Source organism: Heterocephalus glaber, unplaced genomic scaffold, assembly GCF_053883595.1.
Source record: "Heterocephalus glaber isolate CG9 unplaced genomic scaffold, H.glaber_assembly_v1.0 deba00001600, whole genome shotgun sequence".
Classification (NCBI taxonomy): Eukaryota; Metazoa; Chordata; class Mammalia; order Rodentia; family Bathyergidae; genus Heterocephalus; species Heterocephalus glaber.
The window spans coordinates 42,939,250-42,956,831 of NW_028258372.1; the positions used below are offsets into that span (position 1 = coordinate 42,939,250).

Genomic DNA, 17,582 nt, shown 5'->3' on the forward strand with positions numbered 1-17,582 from the left:
TGAGATCAGAACCACTGAGATCCTCGGCCCTTGGAACTCATACTTCAGTATGAACTCCTCCTGTGAACTCTTTTTGTGCCTCTGGACTGCAGCCCAGAGTAAAGCAGTTCCCTTTGCATTCATATCCGTAGTCTCTTCATCCGGATCTTGCTGTTTTCTTGTGAGAAGAGGCAAAAAAGAGGAGACTATGGAAAACAGAAAACAAACAAGTGTCTTAGGAGAGGTTGCTGAAGATAGCAGTCCTAGACCTTGCTAAACAGCACACCAGGACTTAAATCGTGGAAGGGCCCAGGCTTGGAATGACACCCCATGGGGAGTCCTAGAGCAATCCAAATAAGAGAAGCAGCTTCGAAGTACAGGCATCAAAGAATGAATTTCTACCACATCCCCAAGTCAGTGGGCCAGTGAGTTCAGCCTGAAGGAACTCTGAGGTCCCCCTTATCACCCATATCAGCATCTTTAACACAAGTTAACTGCGTGTCTCAATTCCAGTGTAAACAAGTGTCGCATGCAAGACAGATCTGTTCAACTCCAGAAAAGATGTAAAAACCAAGACGTCTCCACTGGAATCTCTCAGAGAGGTTAAAGAAGGATTACATGCTACAGCACTTATAGAAATGTCCTAAAATCCATCTGACCCATTTCTGTCCCCCAGGGTCACAACCATTAGAGCAACTGCCTTCCCAGAACCTAGCTTCTCTCTTTTCTACCCAGACTTTCCCTCCAAAGATCAGACAAGTTGGCTGATCTGTCCCCTTCTGCTCCACTTTCTGGTCCTCTTCAGTCACAAAAGTGCCAGTGCCATTTCTAAGGTAAATGGAGTTTCCAGCCCCACGTGGTCCAGCACAGCACAGCCTGTGAGAGGAGGGAAATGCAGAAGCTACCCAACCAGGCAAGATTCAGAGAAGAGTGGAGACACCTTTTTACCTTGGCACATAAATATATGGTAACTGCTTAACCTCACTATAACTGAAGAAACGCAAAGGAAAAGAACAAGATGACATTTCCCCCGTTAAATTAACAGCACAGAGGTTTTAGGTGACCTCCCAATAAAAAGCAAGATGTGATGAAACCAGTATTGTTGCATGTTGAAAGTATCATTATAAATTGGCAAAAACTCTTATGAGAAACAGTTAGGCAAGGGATGAAGAAAATAATACAGATATTGATGCCAGTTAGCTCCCCAGGAATCTAATCTAATGAAGTGATATAAAATATAAAAATATTTTATGCATTTTATTGAGTTTCATGACAAAGAAGACTAGAAACAATTTAAATATGCTATAGAAATCGTGGAATACACTATGATCCATCCACCTCACCCACTCCTCTCTGGCACTGCTCTTCTGCCCCGCTTCCCTGCTGCCATGAACTAAGCAGCTTTGCCTGCCATGCCCTGCTGTCATGATGTTTCCACCTTGGAGCCAGCTGACCATGGACTGAATCTCCTGAAACCAAGAGCTAAATTAAGCCTTTACTCCTTTAAATTGTGGGTGTCAGGTATTGAGTCTCATTGACAGGAAAGCTAATAGAGGAATGTACCAAAGCATTTTTGAGTATTAGGATTATGAGTGATTTTTTTTGTTCCATTCTACAAATTTGCTGCTCAAATTATATTACCTTTATGATGAAAGTATTAATATAAAAAGAAAAAAATCTCCACCTAGTACACAAGATAAAATGAAATAGAAATGAAACCAAAGGCTTTTTATATTTGGGAAAAAAACGGTATTTAACTGAGTAAGGAAGAAAAATCAGGATTATTGTATTGGCTACAACTTTTGTTCAATTATATCACGTGCCAGACTGAAGTTTTTGTGGTTTTTGTCTTTCCTTTAGGCTCACATAATGTTTCCACGGTTGTCGGTAAGTTTTGTGAAGGGTTTGCCAAGAAATTCTAGCATCTTTAGCAGTATTTCCTTACAATGGATGAAATGTTAAAAGGGAGATTGAATGGTCTTGTCTAATAAATCCAATTTAAATGAAAAGTAAAGACAAGTTTAGACCAGGGAATGGCTGAGCTGTTATCCTAATACACATAGAGTATCCTTCATCAAAGGTGTTCTGCTTTTGTGGACTCATTCTTCAGTGTCAGTTCTTCATTGTAATAGGCTGTAAAAGGCAACTTCCTCTTGCTTTATATCCAGGGGCTACCCTTCAGGGTAGTAATTGTGCCTGTTTATGCAGTCTGAAAGCCGTGAGACAGTTTGCTGAGCTCACTTCTGCGGTCTGCTCATGTAAGGAAATCGCTTTGAGAGAACTGGCACACAGAAAAGACGGCAGGCGCATGGGCACCTGAGCTGTTTCCCACCCGACTGCTGAAGGGGCTGAAGGTTACAGAACCACTTTGCTCACTATAACCCTGTGGTAGTGAGAATAATGCTGTACCTGGGGAAAGCAGAACTTAACAGTTACATCTTTAAAAAAATAATTGGCAAGTCAGGCATGCTGGTGCATGCTTGAAATCTCAGCTACCCAGGAGGCTGAGGCAGGAGGACTGCAAATCAGCCTGGGCAACTTAGGAAGATCCTGTCTCAAAATAAAATTTTAAAAAAAGACTGAGGATGTAGCTCGGTGTTGGATTACCCCTGGGTTCACTCCCTGGGGAGGGGTGATCAGTGACAACCTCTAGTGGGGCTAGATATTAACATGGAGCTTAAAATCCCTGAATATCTTTCATGCATTTAATTACTTTATTTTGTTCTGGGTTTATTCTTTTCCCCTAGGCATTTCCTGTGGTGTGATCTTCCTTATTCTAGCCATAATTGTTTTCTGTTGGATATTTCTAAAGCGCAAAAAACGGTAAGTATAACCATATTCTCCAAGAATATATAAGCTGTCTTTGCCTCCTCCTGGGAGTCAAAGGGAAGTAAAAGAAAACCTGAGCAACAACCAGAATATTACCTCACAGAGAGCGGTGGTAATTCCTATAAAAAAGGCCCTTGATACATAAAATAGAGACGTATGTACACTGGAGGGAATACGTGATAGTAAGAACATTTTTATAGCTACTATATTAAGGAATGGAGAAAAACAGCAGGTACCTGTACATATACTGAATGGAAATGTTGGCAACAACTCAAATTTTGAAAATGGAAATAATCTTAATAGGTATTGCACTAGGAAGGCCCCTGGTGCCAGAGAAGTTAGAAACTTCTCAATGAGCTGGAAATGCATTTATTTATTTGTTCATTTAATTTGTTTGTTCCTGTTTCATGGTGTAGGCTGTAAATTTTTTGTAAATTATTGTTAATTATTGATATGAAAATGATGAAATATTTCCTTTTACTGGCAGTTGCTACGCACAACCAGTCCTCAGTGTCCAAAGCTGACTGGTTGTAGGCCCTCTCTAGATATTATCTACAAGCGACCTTGTACCATAAATCACCTCGAGGTCACTTATAATACCCACAAGACAATGTAAACAGCTGTATTTTTAGGGTTAGTAACAAGAAAAAGTCTGTACGCGTCCAGCACAGTTGTAATTTGTTTCAAATATTTTTGATCCATGGATGTGTGGGTGTGCACTCCAAGTGCGGGGAGGACTGCCGAGCCTTCTGACAGCTCCTGCTGTCGCTAGCTGTGGGTGCTACTAGAACCCAAAATAGAATATTCTCTGTCGGAGGAGAAGGAAGCCTTGTGTAAGACTGCAGGGCCAAAAGGTGTCAGGAGCATGAGTTGAAGTCTAGTATACCTTAAAAATCTCAAAATGAAAGATGTAAATTCCTTTCAAACTGAAACATATGACTAAGAGAGTCTTCCGATTTTTTTTCCTTCTCTGCCAATTATCAATAACAGAGATGAAATACCTAAAGGAGTGGATGTCCATCTATGTCCTCAAGAAAGCGACTGCGTCCATCCTCAAGCTCAGCTAAGAAGTCAGGAAAACAGCAGGTACCTGTGCTCCTACTGAATGCCGACTGTTTCGACAGCACAAACACTGAAAAAGGAAACAGAATTCCAGTAGGGTATTGCCCGAGGAAGGCCACTGATGCCGCCCAAGGAAGAAAGTACTTAATGAGCTGGAAATACACTTGTGTGTTGTCTTGTTTGTCTCTGAAGTGTTTCCGTTTCCAGGAGTTCGCATGAGGACCCTGACAGTGCTACGCCCAGGCACTGCGTCTTCAAAGCACCCTACGTTCTGTGATGTGTGCTGTGAAATTTTGAGGACTGCGCTTTTGTTTCTCTTGGGGAATCCCAGCTGGGGCTCCCTGGCTGCACCTCAAGTCCCCCATTCTCCATTAATGTGTGACCCGAGACCTCTTTACCTTTCCCTGAGCTCTGACATTCCCTGACTTCTCTGCCTCGCTTGGCCCCTGTGACTCTCTTCGTTCTGTCCTCCGTGGGGGTTACTGCCAGCCCCAACCCATGATTCCACCTCAGTGCAGCCTTACCATGAGCCAAAGGTGTGGGATGAAAAAGAAAATAACACCACAACTCAGAGTGGCACACAACGTTACACTGAACATCACAAGTCACGAGTCAGACCGTACCTAACTATGTTGGGGATCTGAAAACTACCGTCTGTGGGCCAAACCCAGCAGGAGGCACCTGTGTTTGTAAATCAAGCCTGGTGGCACAGTGACACCCGCTCCTCTGCCTGCTGTCTGGCTGCTCTCCAGCTCCCGCGGCGGGTGGAGCAGACAGCAGTAGTATTGGCTTACTGGCCCTTCAGGGGGAGTTTGCCCACCCCGAGCGGTATCAGACCCAGAGGCATTTCTGACCAGTCCTGCCTTAGTTTCCTGCCCCTTTTAAGACTCTCATCCAGCACTCCTGCCTTTTGCTCAGATCTTTTCTGCGTACTTCAGGGTACCTCATTTCAACTTGTGGGCCTCTTACACATTCTAAGCTCCACTTTTCCTTATCATGCAGGGTGCTTGGCCCTTGCTTACTCTGGCTGTGCCCAGGAATCCTGACATATTCCATCCGTGGGTTCCCAGGTCATTTTTAGCAACAGTAGTGCATATGCCTTAGAAAGGCTGCTTCTGTACAAAGCAGAAGGAAAAGTGCCTCATTCATTCCTGTCCTGTCGAATTCTCACATTTATGCACATTAATTGAAACCTGGCACTGAATACACATCAGAAACCCTAACTTCAACAAAGGACAGTGGAAGGGGCCCCAGAAGGGGAAGAGATCAGAAAAGGCATATTTTTAGTGGACCAAGATAGAAGTATAGACAGCTCAAAACTTTTCTAAGCCAAAATATGCAGGTTTGTCCTCTGCTGTCCTGTACTAGAAATGAATTTTCAATGCCCTGTGTTATTATCTGGCTTCTTAGGCACTCTGCTTCTGTCTTATGGCCTGTTTTCCTTACTATTTGTGAAAGTAAATGAAATATGGATTGCTTTTTAAAAAGTCAGAATTGATATTTTAGTTTTTGAAGTTTAAATGATAAAATCTGATACTTCTTTTGCTATAAATGGTTATTTGCGTATGCCTTGGGATATACAGTGAGTAGAGTACACCACGAGGGTATAAAAGTCAGGAGATGACAGTAGCATGCTGTCCTAGCCCTGTACCTGTTCCCAGTGTTATTCCAGTAGTTGAAAGGGGAAATGGCATTATTTCTACATTAATACAAATACACATAGAAGGGAGCAGATGGCTAATTAACACAGGAGATTCTGAGATCAAGACAGAGTACTGTGCTTTGGTAAATGCTTTAAGTTATGCCTGCAGTGTTCATTTTCCTTTATCATGAGAGTGCTAGGATAGAAAAGTTGTACAAAATCGATTCCAGGCCAGATGTGCTATCACCAATTATAAACAGACAAAAGGGCTAGGAGAACAATGGCTATTTTAAATGGTTTTTTAAAATGCATGAGTGCTTAAGATTTACTTTATGTGGAATCATTCCTGCCAGGTTCCCTGCCCAGAACACTTACCAGTCTCCCCTTATCTAAGTTCCATTAACCAGGCTCTGGACTCACTCCCCAGCCCCCTAAACGACTCCAGGCCAGCATGCTGTCTCTCTGAACTCACAGCAGTGTTTCCTGCCTGAACCATTTTAAAAGTAAACTGTTCTCTTTTCAGAGAAATTGGTGCTCATGATTGAAAACAGGAAACATACAAAAACATAAATGTAAATGACCTGTAATAGATTCCACCCAGTAGTAGTAAATAAAGATTCTTTGCACATTATTCTACCTTTGTAGGGTTATATTTTGAGATTATATTGATTGTGCAAAAAAATCTTGCTTCTTTTCACCACTGACAATGACCTCTGCCATCCTTAAAACTGTATATAACACATCCCACAGTACTTGACATTCATGTGTCTTTCCTTTTAACTACTGCATTCATTCGGTTGTCCATTTATCCATCAGCCACATACAATGTACCATCTATTCTGCTTTTATTTTCTTTCCCTGCTAAATTATTAACTTCTTGTGAGGAAAGACTTTTTTTCAATTTCCTAAAACCTCTGAGTATAGAGTGAATTAAGTAAGAAGTGTTTCATAAATACTTGAGCATTAAATTTATCACAATTTCATTTTTCCGCAATTTTTGTAAACACTTTCAAATTATGCCTCAGTCTGCTGACTGCTGGTCACCTTTTAATGGCAAGGTGGAGGTCCTTAATAACTGTCTCATGTTTCCTTTTTAAAACTGGAATTTTGCCCAATTAACAGGAGCGGGGCTAATGGTTTGTGGCAGCATAGGGTGGACAAGCAGTGAGCTGGAATCGGAACCCAGTGGAAGACTGGCCAGGTCCCGGGGCAGAGTGGGTGATAAAGGTAGAGAGGCAGGTACTGAGGGACGTGGCTGTGTGCTGCAGGGCACACGTGACAACTTCTGGAGGAGACGCACGTAGCAGGCGATGCGGGGAGTCTTGTGAGACAGAAAGAGAATACGGACAGGCCAAGGAGCAGTGAACCGGGGCTCAGGTGCCCCAGAGGCCTCACAGGCGTCTGCTCACGGGTGGAAAACAGCATTCCCGGCTACAGAGGGGAGCAAGAGAAGCAGTGGGACAGTCTAGGCTGTAATGAGAGGGGCGCCGTGCTTCCGGAAGCCGACGCCTCCCCAGGCTGCCAGCCGCTCTTCTCTGCCTCTGCCTTCACCGTTTTCCAGCAGGGACCCAAGGGAATGTTTTATTCGTTACGAGAGACTGGCATATGATCCAGAGCGAGGCTCTTCTCACTTCATCCCTCACTCTGAGAACAAGTTTTCTGTGACGGAAGAGAAAAGGGAAAGGTCAAATTACTCATTAATCTGATGTTTATCTCCGCGGGCGTCTCCGTTTACCCATTCTTCTCCTCCCTGCGTAGCAGCCACTAGGCGGGGCAGTGAGCAGCTCCGGGATTTGTAGTTTATATGCCACGGCAGGGGCAGCGCTGGGATTGTCAGCACGTGTATTCTCGGTAGTTCACCATGCTGTCCTCTAACTAAAGATATCCTGTTATTTCAGTGGCCCTCTCTAACAAAGTGCTAGAGAGCTGCTGGAGAACACCTCAACTTACATGTTGCTTGGAGAGGAGCCAATTCGTTTCAACAGAATAAGAGCTGAGATTCCCGAAGTCCTTGAAGTGACTTCACAGAGACGTAAGCGTGTGCCCTGAAGATGAAGATGCGGGCTTCCCGGTATCCAGCAGAGCTGCCACTCTGTCTGTCACTGTCCCTCCCTAACCTCTCTGCCTTCTAGCCAGGGAACAGACTGCACTCTGAATGTAGAAAAGAGTTTTATTTACTTTAGGAAGAAACTGTTGCCTTAGGAGTTCTGGTTTACAAGTCTGTTGCTGTTCTTTCTTATTTTAAAATGTTTGCAATGTGAAATGGGCTGATTAAGTAGAACTTGGAAAATCTAGCAAGAGAGGAAAATTAAATTAACCACATATATTGCTCAGTGGTAACCACTGTTATTTTAGCTCATTTTCTTCCAGTCTTTTTTTATATGTGTTTCTTTGTACACACATGTATCTTTTTTAAATAATCCCTTTATTTCACAGAGTCTACTCCTTTAGACAAATTGGAGTAAAAGATATATATCAGTTTTTACTTTCTCTAGGGAATGAAAATGAATTTTGTTTACGGAAAAGGTATTAAATAGTTATGGAAAACAGTGGTCAAGGATACTCAGGAAAAGTATCCAAAAAAAAAAAAAAGCTCTCTGAGTATTTTCTAAGTTCTATTTCAAAAGTACTTTGTATCATGTTATATATAAAAATATGAAAAATTGAAATAAAAGAATAATTTTTATTATAAAAGTAGCTTATTTTGTATGAATTGAGAATATACTAGATTAACTAAAAAATATAACTTTTAAGAATTTATCAGTCAATCAGTACCAGAAGGGATAAGTTCTGGTGTCCTATTGCACTGTGAAGAATTGATAATGATAATCTATTATATATTTCAAAAAAAAAGCTAGAAGAAAAAGACTTTCAATGTTTTCACTACAAAAGAATGATGAATGTTTGAGGAGGTAGATATGCTTAGCCTCCTTTGAATATTACACAATGTTCGAATACATGTAACAAAATATCACACAGTTCCTCATAAATATGTACACTTTTGTGTCAATTTTTAAAAAGATTTTGTCAAATTAACCATTATAATTGACACTTTAAAAATAAGTGGACCTGCATACCTTACCCATTCCACATCTTTATAGAACAAAAATTTGTTATATTAAGGATCACAGTAATAATCTCTAGAAAATATCAGAACAGATACACATAACAGCTTTATAGAATTATTGCTGATGGTTACTTAAGTCCATGTTTTAATAGCTGCTTCAATGTGTTCTTTCATATTTCTCTTGACACCAATATAAGGGTGTGTTATGGCTGTGTCTAGACGTTCCAGAAAGCCTCATGTGGACATAGGTGGGGCTTTTTCAGAGGCGGCTAGATCTAGAGTGTGTGATTGATTCATGGTGCAGTGCTAGGATTAAGGGAGCTAGGATTAAGGATGGGTGATTACTAGGTCAGTCCACTGATTGGTTTGGCACCACCCTAAGCCCCGTAGCCTAGATAGGGTATAAAAGGGGCAGCAAAAAGCTGCTAAGGTCACTTGTTGGTTCCCTTGCCTCCTTTGCATCCTTCTGCCCACCATGAACAGTTTCTCCTCTGGGACGTCTGTCTGCCATGCCACCCTGCCTTGGAGCCAGCCGATTATGGACTGAAACCTCTACAGACTGTGAACTAAATAAACCTTTCCTCCTCTAACCTTGGGTGTTGGGTATTTTATCTCAGGAATGAGAAAAGTAACTGAGACAGAATTCTCTAGTCATCAACTTGAATTTCAATCTAAAATTATGGAAGATAGAAAAAATAGCATAAGAAAAGTCAACTGACAAAAGAAAAGATCAACTTGTATCACAAACAGGAATTGCCTTATGTAGAGAGTTCTCAAAAATTCAAAGACCAACCCTTCTACCCTGCCTCCCATAGACGACCACATGCAGCCAGGTCACCAGGAAGGAAGAGACCTAGCCCGTGAATATATGAAGAGATGCTCAGTGATGGAATTTTTTCCTCAGCCAGATCTTTAGCAAATCTCTATTATTTCTTGGGAGTTTGAAAAAATAAGTTTTAAAAAAGAACTAGAGGCTAAGTACATTGGTACCTGTCTCTAATCCTAGGTACTTAAGAGGCTGAGGCAGCTACAAGGCAATTTGCCTTGCAAACTGAAGGACAGCATAGGCAGCCGAACAAGACCCTGTCTCAAAATTAAAAAATAAAAGCAGAGCTGAGAGTACAGTGTGGAGCCCTGGGAAGGGAAAGAAAGTGGGGCGCAGAGAGGACTACAGGTTAAATGCTTGAGAATTGGCCTTTCGTAGAATTAAAATTCCCCACCACAAGAAAGAATTCCGTATTTTTTTTTCCATAGTGGAGTGGGTCAGTGAGCAACCTAAATAATAAATATGTGATACCTGTGATTGTAACTGCAAGAAAGCCATTAAATTATTTTTCTATTACATTAGTTACCATGGGAAATACCATATATACTATAGGAATAAAGTGCTACATTTCCAACTTAACTTGTATTAAGTAATTCTGTTAACTTCTGACCTTAAAGTTTTCATCGGAAAAGTAGGGGCTGGACCAAGTGTTTGCCACAGCTATTTCTAGTGGTAATATTTGAACTTTGTTTTTTATTTGACTTTGCTAGTTAAATTCTACGACTCTCAACCTGGGGGCGGTGGTGCAGGCCTGCAACCTCAGCACTCTGGGAGGCTGAGGCTGGAGGGTTGCAAGTTGGAGCCCAACCCGGGCAACTGAGCAACTTACTGAGACATCATTTCAAAATAAAAAATAAAAAAGGGCTGGTGATGTAGTTCAGGGCAAAGGTACTGGGTCAAATCCCCAGAACCACCCAAAGGAAACGTCTATGACCTTTAAATAAAATTTGCTCTATCAAGAGAAAAAAAAGATTTATGTTTCCAAAGTTTCTTATTTACTATAATTTGTAATATTTTATTTTTATGCCTTCCGAAGGCAAAATGAACAAAAGGAATAGTGTTCCATCTGAGAAAGCCCTTGTTTCTGACTGTTGTTTGCAGAGTGCCTGTGTTGGGTGTGCCAAACCACACCCATATTCTTGCAGGTAAATGGGAAGGAAATCAGTCAACAATGAACTGAAAGTCGGTTGGGTGGCACTATGAAAGTACAAACAGAGGCCCATGGTGCTGCTACCCAACTTCTGAAAATCATGACGGAAATATGCTAGCTGAGGTGGCAAAGACTTGCCTAACATCAAACGTCAGAGGCTGGCTATTTAATGCCATTTCCCCACACCCCTCTATAAAGGGTTAAAGGAAGTCTGAATGGCCGCCTAAACCTGGCCCACAAACACACACGGGCATCTTCTGTTCTCTTCTTCTCTTGAACAATTTGACAAAATCTTCAGGGGGAGTGGAAGGAACCACAGCTTTTAATCACCGGCTTCACTCAAAGCTGACTCGACTTCTACCATTACCTCAGGAGTTCATTGTCAACACTCCGCCTTTGAACTCAGCCATGAAAATAATCCCAAACAAGGCTAGGGCACACACAGTAGCTCCGCTTCACAGAGAAGCCTGTAGTACCTGACAGGTGTTTCTAGACGATTCTGAAAGTCTCAGAACTGTCAACCATTGGTCGGTTCCTGCTGAGAAGCAGACTGTTCAGTGCACCTGACACCCGCAGCAGGGCTCATCTCTCCCATACAGCATTTATCAGGTGTTCCCCGGGCACTCACTGTAGATCTTGGCACTGAAACCCGCGAGAGAACTCTGTCCCTGACTCATGGAACCTGTTCAGAAAGCTAGGGGTCAAGGTCCAGAACCTTGCAAACGGAGCCCTACCTGGGTCAAATCGAGATTTTGGAAAAACGCTGTGAAACTCTTTATATTAAGAGTGGCTTGATGAACCACAAGGACAGAGTTTCAATAAAATGGTAATCCTTGAAACTAGGGAACAAACAGTAGCCAAAATATTTCTCCTAACTTGAATGTACTTACAAGGGAAAAAAAAAGAAATCTTCCACGTCTGGAAATAAACGGGCCACGTAATACTTACTGTGGCAGAGACTAGTAAGAGAGTCTGTTTTCACAAACAGTGCTGACACCGAGCGTAGAGCCATCCCGGCTGACTCCGAGTGTCCGCCTCGCCAGTCGTCATCGGGCTTTGTATTCTCCTCAAGACTTTATGCTGTGCACTCAGTGCTTATATGCCCTGCCGAGGGCTTCTAAAGCTGCATTCTGATAACAAGAGGGAATTCCACAGTTTGGTGACCCCAGGAAGTCTTCGGGTCTCCTCAGACACAGACACAAGTGAACTCTTGGAATGCCGGAGGATGCGTCTGCAGTTTGTGTCCTCAGCATCCAGATCCCCACCACTGTCTCATGCACTGGCTCTGTGTAATACAGCTTCGCCCCCATCCTCCGATGATCAGAACCATGTGTATATACAAGGAAGGATACAGTGTAGTTCACAACTATTAAATTATGTATAATTTATAATATAAATGTAAAATATGATTTCAAACGTGAAATACACAAAGAAAATGAATTTTTATGTGTATCAGTACAATACTTCGGTTTAATAAAAGGCATATTCTGATTTGGACTCTCCCTTTTCCACTTACAAATACGTCAAGTTCTCCGACGAATGCTCTTACAATGCCGGCTGCATAGAATTCCATCACATAAAGGTATCTATCATTAATTCCTTAATACTCTTGCTAGACACTTGAGTTTATATTTTTTTCCAAATCTATAAATTTTTGCTCACAACCCTGATTTCTTTGGGATAAACTCGGAGTGGTGCTGGGGCCCAAAAGTCATGTTCACTTTAAGACTTTTGGCATACTGAAAAGTTATGTTAAAAACTAAAACACCGCTGAACTTCCCAATGTGTTCATTCACTGGTTGATGTTTTTATTCTGTGCCAATCTGAGAGAAAGAAAACGTCAAGTTTATGTTTGTTAGCAATGCCAGTTCCGTTGCCTTTTTTTAAAAACTAGTTTTTTTGTTGTTTGTTTTACTTTTTTTAAACCAGGAGAGGCTTACTCAGAGCAGTGCAACTCGGTCTTGGTCAGTCTTCATTTTCCAGCATCGTCTGAGAAACAGTTTCAGGGGTTCCCGCCCCGCCCCGGTTTTTCTTACGCTTGGTCTCCCTCGGGCGAGCGTCTCCCCGCCAGGGGCAGAGCCCGCGCGGTCCCCGGTGCCAGCTGTGAACTGCCTGCCCGCACCCTCTGGGGAGGAGGGGAAGAGCAGATCGAGGGCGAGGCCCGGCCAGGCCCTCGACGTTCCGCAAACTGCGAGAGAAGGAGGCGCCCAAGTTCAGCGAGGAAAGCACAGGCCGCCGCCCCCACGCGCCCAGCGGAGCCAGGCCGGGGACGAGCGGCCCGCAGGAGGAGGCGGAGCCGCCCTGCAGCCCCGCGCCTCTGTTTTCCGGTCGCTGCTTTATTTAACCCGAGCCCGGAAATGGTGGCGAGGCCAGCGTCGCTCGTGCACCCTGCCTGGGTCGCGTGGCGACGCTGCTGGTGGACACCGCGGCCGCCGGGCTGGGCTGCAGAGGACGCGGCCGGAGGGCCGGAGCGCAGGAGCGCGGGGCGACAGCGACGCCAACCGGGTCCGCAGCCCTCGGTCAGCTCCTGTCCCGGACCACCACGCGAGGCCCCGCCCGCCGCGGGCCCGCCCACCACCTCTAGGATTGGTCCAGCCCGGTCCAGGCCCCGCCCTACCACCCGCCTATTGGTCCATTCGCTCTGCCCCGGGACACTTCCGCGGCCCGGCCCCCCTCCCGCCTGCGACCTCCGCGCTCCGTGAGTTTGCGATTGTTGCGAGGGGACCAGCGGGCTCAAAGGGGACCCTGCGCTGCTGGCGCTCAGTCCCGCTCACCTCGGAAGGATGGCGGCGTCTTCCGCGCGGTGCACGGCGCCTCCGCGCCGCGGCGAGGGTGGCGATGCCCCCGGGTGGCGCCCCCCGGGGCCCTGCCTGCTGGCCGCAGTGTTGCTGCTGGCCTCCTGGTCCGGTAGGGCTGGGGCGGGCGGGGCCCGGGAGGCACGGCCGCCGCTGGGAAGCCCGGACCACTGGGGGGTCCGGACGGGCGATTGGTCGGAAGCCCCGCTCCCCGGGGCTCTGCCCGCCCCGCGGCGATGGGCGCCATCCCTGGGCCAGGCTCGAGGGCCCTGCGGGGCCTGGGTCTGCAGGCAGGGCCTGGGTCTGCAGGCAGGGCCTCGGGCCTTCCGTAAACCTCTTGTAGCCCGAGGCAGAACTGGCCCTGCTGTACCCGTAGTCTCTGTTTCTTTTCCGTCTGTCCACGACGTTGTCTTCCCCTTCCCAACGGTACAGACAGGGTCTGATTCCGCCTAAAGGCTTTTGACAGTTTCTCCCTTTTCGTTAAGACGTAATTGAAAGAAGCAACCTAGAAATCATTGGTAATCAAGCCTGCTGAGATACTGTATCCTAAAAAGGCCTGATAAATAATATTAGCCTGGTTTTCACCTACAGATCATACAGTAAGGTTTGTTTTATGTTTCACTGAATGGATACTTTTTAAATGCTTTAGAATACATCCTTGTGGGATAAAACTTACAAAAGGCCGACCATTTCATACGTCCTGTATTGCTGGGTTTCTAGGCCTTGCTGTGCGTAGGATCCTTTAAGGTGCATCTCTTTCCTTAGCATCCTCCACTCAGTAGTATTCGCCTTCCACATCCCAGGTCCTGGGCATGTAGTGCTAAGTATAAGAGACCATCCCTCCTTTCACTGTTTACATACACACATGCGCATAAATATAGTAAGTGAGGACTTTATTTTGATCACAGATAACCCCAGGGCCTGATGGATAGTAAACAATCTAAATATTTGCTAAGATTTACTGGCAGATATTGATAAATCATAATGTTAACCAATTTATTGCAAAGCAAGAGGACTGAATGGAGGACTGCATTTGACAGCTGGGGGCGGGGCAGGGCAGCTCTCCAGCAGCAAGGGCATCTCCCAGTTCCCTAGGCCTCCCTTGGAGGATTTTCCTTTCCCTCACTACACAATGGGCTGTTTGATCCCCCAGCCGCATCTGGGGTGTCAGCTGCTTAGGGAGACCTCCTCCCACCACCCTAGCTCACACCCCCCTACCTAAACCAGCTGTTCCCTACCTCTCTCCTTTTTAAGGCAGAGATTTTGTCTGTTGGGTCACACTTTTGGTTCCAAATGGCCTATTTTTAGCCTCCAGATCAACACCTTTGTTAAGTACCAGAGAAGTGTCATATTTGCCCTGGGCAATTCCTCCCACTTCCAGGAGGAAAGTTCTTTAAAGAGCCATGCCCAGGCAGCCTTTCTGTGTTGCTAAGGTAGGGTCAGTTAATGCCAGTATACTCCCCAGGACTCCTAGTACTCCAGGCTTGCTTCTTAGTGCTTATGAAGCAGTTCACTTCTACAGGGGGTAATAGGGCCCAGTGTGGTGGCGCATGTCTATAATTAGCACTTGGGAGGCTGAGGCAAGAGGATTGCCACAAGTTCAAGCCCAGCCTGGGCTACGTAGGGAGACTGTGTCTCAAAAAACAAAACAAAACAAAACAAAAAAACAAAGAGGGAATAGGGATAGGGAGCAGGGGTAAAAGATAAAGTCAAGAGAGATATGAAACCTAGAAAAAGCAAGGCTGAGAACTCAGTGCACTAGGCAGGAGAATAGGTAGATAAAGTAAGCGTTTCATTTTCACAGCAGCTTCCTTTCATGAGGAGAAGGTTTTGTCGGCAGACAGTGCTGGGCATGGGAGGCCTGCCCTCTCCACAGGGGCTGCCAGATGATCTGAGGTCACAGAGGGACTTTAGTCAAATTGTGGAACCAATGTCACCCCTCCAGAGTGAGGCTGCTTTTTTGGACAAAGTCCACAGTCGTCCTCATCTCGTATTACGAATGGTCTCGTCTGTCAGTTTTAGGTCTTTTTCTTCTTTCTTTAAACCAACATCACAAATGCTTATGTGGCATCTCAGCGTCCTTACTCCGCATGCAAAGGGTGCAGTTTATGTGGTTAATTTTTGGGTTTCTAGAATACTGGGAGACAGGAAATTAAAGAAGTGGCTAGCTCTCCCTGCGCCAGTGCATAAAGCTTTAAGAAATTCTCTTCAGTATGAGATTCATGACAGCATAGTCTCCATCATTGGTCTGTGCCCGACGACAGTGGTGCTTTAACACGTTTTGGGACCAGCTCCTCTAAGGGGGACACTGTAGGAGGAACGTGGTCACGGGGTGCATGGAGTCAGCCGTATGAGCTGTGAAGCACGGAAGGGGTGGTAGTTACCTGAGAAATGCATGCTGGGAGAGCCCAGGGGAAGGCAGAGATGAGGGGTGGATTGAGCCTAGGGAGCGAGAGTTGAGCAGCAGTTTTGGCCCCTCAGGAGGAGGGGTGCTCAGAGCAAGGAGTGAGAGTCAAGGTGCCCAGATGAGCCACAGCTGGACTGCAAGCTGTCACACCGTGGAGCAAGCAAAGGAGGCAAGAAAAGGGGAGAGGGCCGGACTGCAGTGAGTATCTGCGAGAGGAAGGAGGCTCCTTAGGGGCTGACAAGCAGTCACCACCTGAAATCCCACCAGAAATTCAGGCTGTGAGGTCATCAGTTGTCCACACAGGGGACGATGGGCTCTTTGTTTGCCTTAGGTGTGCACCTGCATGAGGTTGCTTTAATTTCTCCAGGCACCAAAGAAGTCTATTTCTTGACCACTGAGGTACAGAGAGAAGGAGTAAAGTGGCGTCAGCTGTGGGCTGCAGCTGGTCCTGGGGAGAGTGGTGGTGGTGGTGGTGGTGGTGGACCACGCGCCCGGGAGCCAGGCGGCCTGGCTGGACCCTTGGCTCTGCGTGTGCTTAGGATGTCTTTTCAAGCAAGTCACTGCAGCTTGTGATACCTCGCAGAGGGAGGGAAACTACCTATCCCGGAGGATGGTTATGGAGACTAGCAAAGACACAACTCTCGACACAGGGAGTGCTCGCTGAGTGTGTGTCTGGAGTTCACCTTTGAGGATATTAAAATACCATTTCTAATAACAGCAGCAGTGGGGAGTGGGTTCACAGTAAACTAGCAAAGTGTAAATATTTTGACATGAAAGAAAGAAAATTTCTGATGAACGGGAAAAGCTTGTAACTAACTGAATGAAAATTTTTCGAAGACTGGCATCGATATAACCAAGAGGAAAATTCTGATTCACTGATGTCTTGGACATAAATTGGCTGAACAGTAAAGAGTTTGAATAATGATCTGTGAGTGGATAGAGCTGGTAACAACCTACTCAGCCGTGCCACTGGGTCCTAGAGATGCATGCCAACAGGGTCCTCAGGAGGGCACAGTCCCGTCCTGTCCCGTGTGGGTCTAAACAACCGAGTACAACAGAAAGCTTGCTGAAAAAGGAGCATGTCAGGGCCGCATGAGGACACACGGCCCAAGGTTTAAAGTGAGCAATGGCAAGAAGCTTGCCGGAAGAAGTGCCGCGGGAGGGATGGCTCTGGTCCCGCCAAAATGATGCCTGCAGGCCGGGGACGCTGAAATGCACAGCCAGACAAGGCCCTGCAGTTACCCGAGTATGGCTCGGGAGAAAGTGCCAGTGTGGGCCGCGGCGGGGAGCAAGGGACTTTAAAGGCCGGTCTTCATATCAAGGGGCCTGGGGGTGACGCTGAGGGGCTGCGGAGCTACTGAGGTGTCTGTCTAATCACGCCTGGATTACTGCAGTACATGGAGTACGCGGTCAAAGTGTGAAAATGAATTCGGTGATTGAGCGGTCGGTGCAAGGTGAATAGGCCCGTAAGGAGACCAACTTGGGAACACTGGCAGCAGTTCAGATGAGAAACCAGAGGGACTAACGGCGCAAGCCGGGCAGGCTGAACAGGCCTCTCGGCGAGGGAGACAGGACTGGCTCCTTGGGTGTGTGCGCAGCAGAGCTTGCCCGTGTCACCTGATGCAGGGGCGACCCCACGTTGAGCTGTGTGGGGAGGCCTGGCACCTCCACAGGGGAGAGGGCCTTGGGAGGCGGCTGGTTGTCCGTGGCAATGAAGACATGGGCGAGGGACTTGCAGAATGGAGAACACCAGCTCCTCAAACAGATGTCACAGATTCCCCCAGGCAGAAGAGGAGGAGAATCCCTGAGGACAGACAGCCAAGGT

At 45.8% G+C, this 17,582-nt stretch overlaps 2 protein-coding genes across 8 annotated transcripts in view; both read left to right on the plus strand.

Annotated features, from left to right (window-relative positions):
- Positions 1-9,169, plus strand: part of LOC106010834 (complement receptor type 1-like) — a 55,057-nt gene extending 45,888 nt beyond the window's left edge. For 4 of the 7 annotated variants that reach the window (XM_021242376.2, XM_021242377.2, XM_021242379.2 and 1 more), the window contains 3 exons: positions 1,840-1,866; positions 2,727-2,802; positions 3,799-6,143. In XM_021242376.2, the coding sequence (XP_021098035.2) occupies positions 1,840-1,866; positions 2,727-2,802; positions 3,799-3,913 (218 nt within the window). In that variant the 3' untranslated portion in view covers positions 3,914-6,143. Of the gene's footprint in view, positions 1-1,839; positions 1,867-2,726; positions 2,803-3,798; positions 6,144-7,410 lie in introns of those variants that run through there. The other 3 variants (XM_013078588.3, XM_087194185.1, XM_087194186.1) reach the window with 1 other exon arrangement.
- A 4,090-nt stretch (positions 9,170-13,259) lies between these two features.
- Positions 13,260-17,582, plus strand: part of Cd46 (CD46 molecule) — a 31,893-nt gene continuing 27,570 nt past the window's right edge. The window contains exon 1 of the mRNA XM_087194359.1: positions 13,260-13,462. Coding sequence (XP_087050485.1) covers positions 13,339-13,462 — 124 coding nt within the window. The 5' untranslated portion in view covers positions 13,260-13,338. The remainder of the gene's footprint in view (positions 13,463-17,582) is intronic.